We start from the raw sequence: 5072 nt of genomic DNA, 5'->3' as shown, positions 1-5072 counted from the left end.
AGGAAAATACTCTGAGCATGCGCAGTGTAGTTTTTACAGTCACCGTTCACTTGGACAGTGAGAGGGAGGGGCATGATCGGGTTTTGTCCCACATGGCTCTAAACAGCTCAATAGGCACACACTGTAGACACTAACTAGAAGAACACAGACTAAAACAGCAATGTACAGACGAATCAGATAATTAAACATGATCTTAAAATATATTTTATATATATATATTATTTTTCTGTGCCCCACCTGCCCCTAATGACCAGTCGCCACTGGTAGTGTCTCTACTTTAAAGAGTCCTCTCCTGCTGATGTTCAGGTGTATATCAGTATGTAGTGTCTCTACTTTAAAGAGCTCTCCTGCTGATGTTTAGGTGTATATCAGTATGTAATGTCTCTACTTTAAAGAGTCCTCTCCTGCTGATGTTCAGGTGTATATCAGTATGTAGTGTCTCTACTTTAAAGAGTCCTCTCCTGCGGATGTTAAGGTGTATATCAGTATGTAGTGTCTCTACTTTAAAGAGTCCTCTCCTGCTGATGTTCAGGTGCATATCAGTATGTAGTGACTCAAGAGTGTGAGGGAAAGAAACTCCCTCTGGAGGGAACACAGGGATTTCAGCCTCTGCAGACCAGTTACAAGCACAAATACCTGCAGGAGAGGGAGAACCCCATAAAGCAGAATAGGGCCGCTTTAATGCAAAAACAAAGGTAGTTTTCACATATTTAAGGATTTTCAATGTGTCTTTTGCAGGCACTAATTCCGAGGGTAAAGAAGTTTTCCTCAGGGATATCTGGCCCACACGGGAGGAGATCCAGGCTGTGGAGAGAGAGTTTGTGATCCCAACAATGTTCAAAGAAGTCTACGAGAAGATTGAGGTAGTGAGCCTGGAGTCAGATGGCCCAGCATTGTACATGTATGTGTGATTGACCTGATCATCTGATACGTGTTGTGTCGTAGAGTGTGAACGAGCGCTGGAACTCTCTGGTTGCTCCCTCCGACAAGCTGTATCCCTGGGACACCAACTCAACCTACATCAAGTCTCCACCCTTCTTTGATGGTTTGGTAAATATACAAATTAAACATCCTCCCAAACTCATGCTACGACTAGAATTACTCTGCCATTTTTACAAGACAACAAGTAAATGAATCTAATTAAAATGTTATTTTTCCAGTTTTTCTGTAAATGGTTATGGGAATTTTTTAATCGGCAGCAGTAGTGTAAAAGCTCTATTATTACCATACTATACTTTGACTTTCTCGAAATACTGTACTATCCTGTTTTTTCCGATATGTTTAACTTACTACACTACTATACTGTGAGTTTTTTTTCTGATATTTCTAAACTATTACTTTTTTCGTATTGTACTATGACTTCTTTTGACATACCATAGTAAACTATGACCTTTTTTTGACATGAAATGTTTTTTTTTTATTTTCCTGATTTTTATTTTTTTCAACATACGATGATATTTAGATTTACTCATTCACATTCACAATGTTGACATCTCACTGATACCACTGCTACATTTCAACTACTATTATTAATCCAATTATTAACTACTACTACTAGTAACTACACAATTATTCAGACAATATAGTCTATTTAGACTAATATTAGCATTGTTTTGGCCATGGCTGTACTGTACGTGTCTCATGTTGTCTTTATTCAGACCATGAAGCTGCAGCCCCCCCAGTCCATCCATGAGGCCTACGTGCTGCTGAACCTGGGCGACTCGGTCACCACGGACCACATCTCTCCTGCAGGGAACATCGCCAGGAACAGCTCTGCAGCGCGCTACCTGACCAGCAGAGGGTGGGTCACCTCACCACTTTAGAAAAGAAGAGAAATCTCTAAGGTTTTCTCTTTTGGTTCAATGTGTGAGTCATGTGGGCTTCAAAAAAAGTCCCATTAAAGGCCAATCATTCTTGAAACTATGAAAACAACCTAGGAGCAAAATCTGCAGCATCTGTCTGACTTTCACCTCATGTCATACGATCACGGCACAATGACTTCAGTACGTTTCATTATTATCCACTGAACAGGAGTTTGTGTATGTTGCGAGGTGTTTTAAGGATGCTTTATCTCTGAGATTACAGTTATTATGTTGTTTGTCGACTAAAGCAGAAAAAAACCAATATAATTCAAACTTTTGCATCGAATCCTCCTCAAAACCACAGGAAAAAATACAAATGTAACTAAAATGAGAATTATGTATCCAAACTGTCAATGAAAGCTTTTCCTTTCACACTTTTCTTCACACAGTTTGAGCGCCCGTGACTACAACTCGTACGGGTCCCGTCGAGGGAACGATGCCGTCATGGCCAGAGGGACGTTCGCCAACATCCGCCTCTTCAACAAGTTCCTTAATAAGCAGGCACCGAAGACCATTCACCTGCCCACAGAGGAAACGGTTAGCAAGCCTCTCTTTAACTCTGTAACAACTATCAGGAAAATGCTTTTGTGTTAACGAGTAACTTAACACCATCTAGGCTACTGAGAATGTTACATGGACTAACTCCTGCATGTTGTCCCTATTGTCCAGATGGATGTGTTTGATGCTGCAGAGAGATACATTCAGTCCGGTGTGCCTCTGGTGATTCTGGCAGGGAAGGAGTACGGCTCCGGGAGCTCCAGAGACTGGGCCGCTAAGGGCCCCTTCCTGCAGGTGAAGAGGATCACTTCTCTGTAACCATTTGAAGAAAAAGAATGAATGCGTTCTTTTAAGAGAAAGCAGTGAAAGAAGTGTTTTAAAGGGTTGATTATGAACCATTTATTTTTGTTGTAGGGTATTAAGGCGGTGGTGGCGGAGAGCTATGAGCGGATCCACCGCAGTAACCTGGTGGGGATGGGGGTGATTCCTCTGGAGTATCTGGCAGGAGACAGCGCTGAGAGCCTGGGTCTGAGCGGCAGGGAGCGCTACACCATCCTCATCCCCGAGCTGCTCACTCCCAGGATGCTCGTGGACGTGAAGGTAAACACACTCTCTCTAGGACTGGAACATAACTGCAATGTTGAGGTAATACTGAATGTGGCCTGTCTCTGTCCCTCAGCTGGACACAGGGAAGACGTTCCAAGTGAGGATGAGGTTCGACACGGACGTGGAGCTGGCCTACTTCCACCACGGAGGCATCCTCAACTACATGATCCGCAAGATGTCTGAAAACTAACATGCCAAGTACAGTACAGCGCACAGCGAGAGCAGCATGTGTTATTTTTCTAATTCCTAACTACCGTCCAACACTGCATCACTGTTATGAGTTCATCCAATGGTTTACAGAAGAATTATGTCCAAAAATAATCCAGTCATTGGCCATGTTGGTGCAGAGAACTAATGTACAGCCAGAAAACAGATGTCACAATGTTCTCATTTTTGAGGAAATGTATATTTTAGATGTGTATATTAACTAAAGATATGCTATAGAAGATGATTTAAAGAGTTATCTGAGAGGGTGTATGGTTGTGTCAAAAGATTATTCCAGATTGTTCCAACATTAGTCTTGTTTGTGTACGTTTGGTCTTCATTTATGATAGCATGAAGTTGCTACTCACTAGAGCGAGGTAAAACTAATTATGGCCCTACATGCTTTGGTACGACAGCAGCATGTAGCGAGCAGTGAAGTCAGTACTCCAAATTGACAGTTCAAAGGTTATCCGTCATCCAGGAGAGATTGATTATATCCCCATAGTACTGTGTTTACGTTTTTTGGTCTAGCTTCTTTTCATTAGCCAATATTTTATTATGTATACAAAGTTGAATTAACTGTGATAATGCCTGGGGGGTGCAGTGAGCAGTGGAGATGTATTTGTCTGTTACTGCAAAAAAAACCCACACAGCCAATCACAGTGGCCTCAGCTTGTAGTAGCACAGCTTCCATCACATGTAGCCAGTGAGGTAGTGCTTCACCTTCACGCAGCAGCAGCTTAAATCCTTCAAGGGAAACAGTGCCAGCACTTTATCAAACTGCCATGTCTGGTAGGTCTGGTTGGTGTGCCGCTGTTAGCTCTAAGGGGTGAAAACGTGACATTTGACATGTTCCAGCTGAGGTTCTACACTGTTCAGCAGGTGGCAGTATAATGTCAACAGGTTTCAAACTGTTCCTGAAAGTTGTCTGAATATAAACAGAAACCTTAAACCCCATAACTCTTCTTCAGCTGTTCCATCTCCACCCACAGCCAGGCCCAGCTCTGAACAGATAACAGTCACTAAAGACCCATGTGTTAGTCATCCAGAATTCTCTTTTAAAAACAAGGACCATTATGAGATTCAATAATATATTTTCTTGACTGTAATGAAGAAGATGTTGTGATGCGTTCAAAGCTGCAGGAAAAGCCACTGCATGGAGGAAGTAGTGATGTTGTTTGTATGTTGATGATAATATCATATTATTGACTATGATTATTTCACGTATAAAATCCTAAAGGAAGAAATTAAGTGTGACTTGAGTGAGTTAAATATCGTCATGGTTACTCCTCCAGGTAAACATGCTGAAGTCTGAAGCTAACCATTATTCCTCTTTATTGATTAATGTGCAGATTATTTCCCTTAATTAAATGTTATAAAATGTCAAGAAATTGTGAAAAATTCAAACCTAAGGAAATCTAAATATGTTCTAAAAAACAACAGATAACAGTACAGGACCTGAGAGGCTTGAAACAGCAATTGCTGCAATTCTGGTGTGAAAAATGTTTTAAATAGATTATTAAAAACAGTTTGAAATAGTCACCTGATCCTGCAGCTGTACTATATTACAGTAATAACCTCACATTACACATTGTTTTTTGCTTCATTCTACCCTCTTGATGTTTTCGGATTATTCACAAATATGTTCATGGTTTCTCTTTCTGTCTGTCTCAGATAACTGTACAGAAATCATGCCTGTTTGTTCTTCAGACATTCCAAACGTCATTGGGAATCTGCCTTAATAACGTCATGTGATCGCCTTGATTTAATATGTTTGTGTCTTCTTACAACAATGATGATTTGATTAAGAAGACTGTCAAAACCATGCTCCATGTTGATTCAACCTAAACTGATTGCATTAAGCCACAGATTACTGAAAAACTGAATAAAATTTAATTTTCA

The 5072-nt window shown here is 40.7% G+C and overlaps 1 protein-coding gene across 1 annotated transcript; it reads left to right on the top strand.

Moving 5' to 3' along the window:
• Positions 1–715: 715 nt before the first annotated feature.
• On the top strand, positions 716–5072 carry LOC104961321 (cytoplasmic aconitate hydratase-like; the record flags this gene model as incomplete). The annotated part of the gene is made up of 7 exons (XM_010789592.1): positions 716–863; positions 946–1050; positions 1659–1801; positions 2252–2399; positions 2532–2654; positions 2775–2960; positions 3040–5072. Coding segments are annotated over 7 exons (970 nt in total), but the record flags the coding sequence as incomplete, so codon positions are not given.

This window comes from Notothenia coriiceps, unplaced genomic scaffold, assembly GCF_000735185.1.
Source record: "Notothenia coriiceps isolate Sejong01 unplaced genomic scaffold, NC01 NC01_scaffold00033159, whole genome shotgun sequence".
Taxonomy (NCBI): Eukaryota; Metazoa; Chordata; class Actinopteri; order Perciformes; family Nototheniidae; genus Notothenia; species Notothenia coriiceps.
Note: the sequence above shows the minus strand (reverse complement) of the source record. Positions and strands in the feature narration are given on the sequence as shown.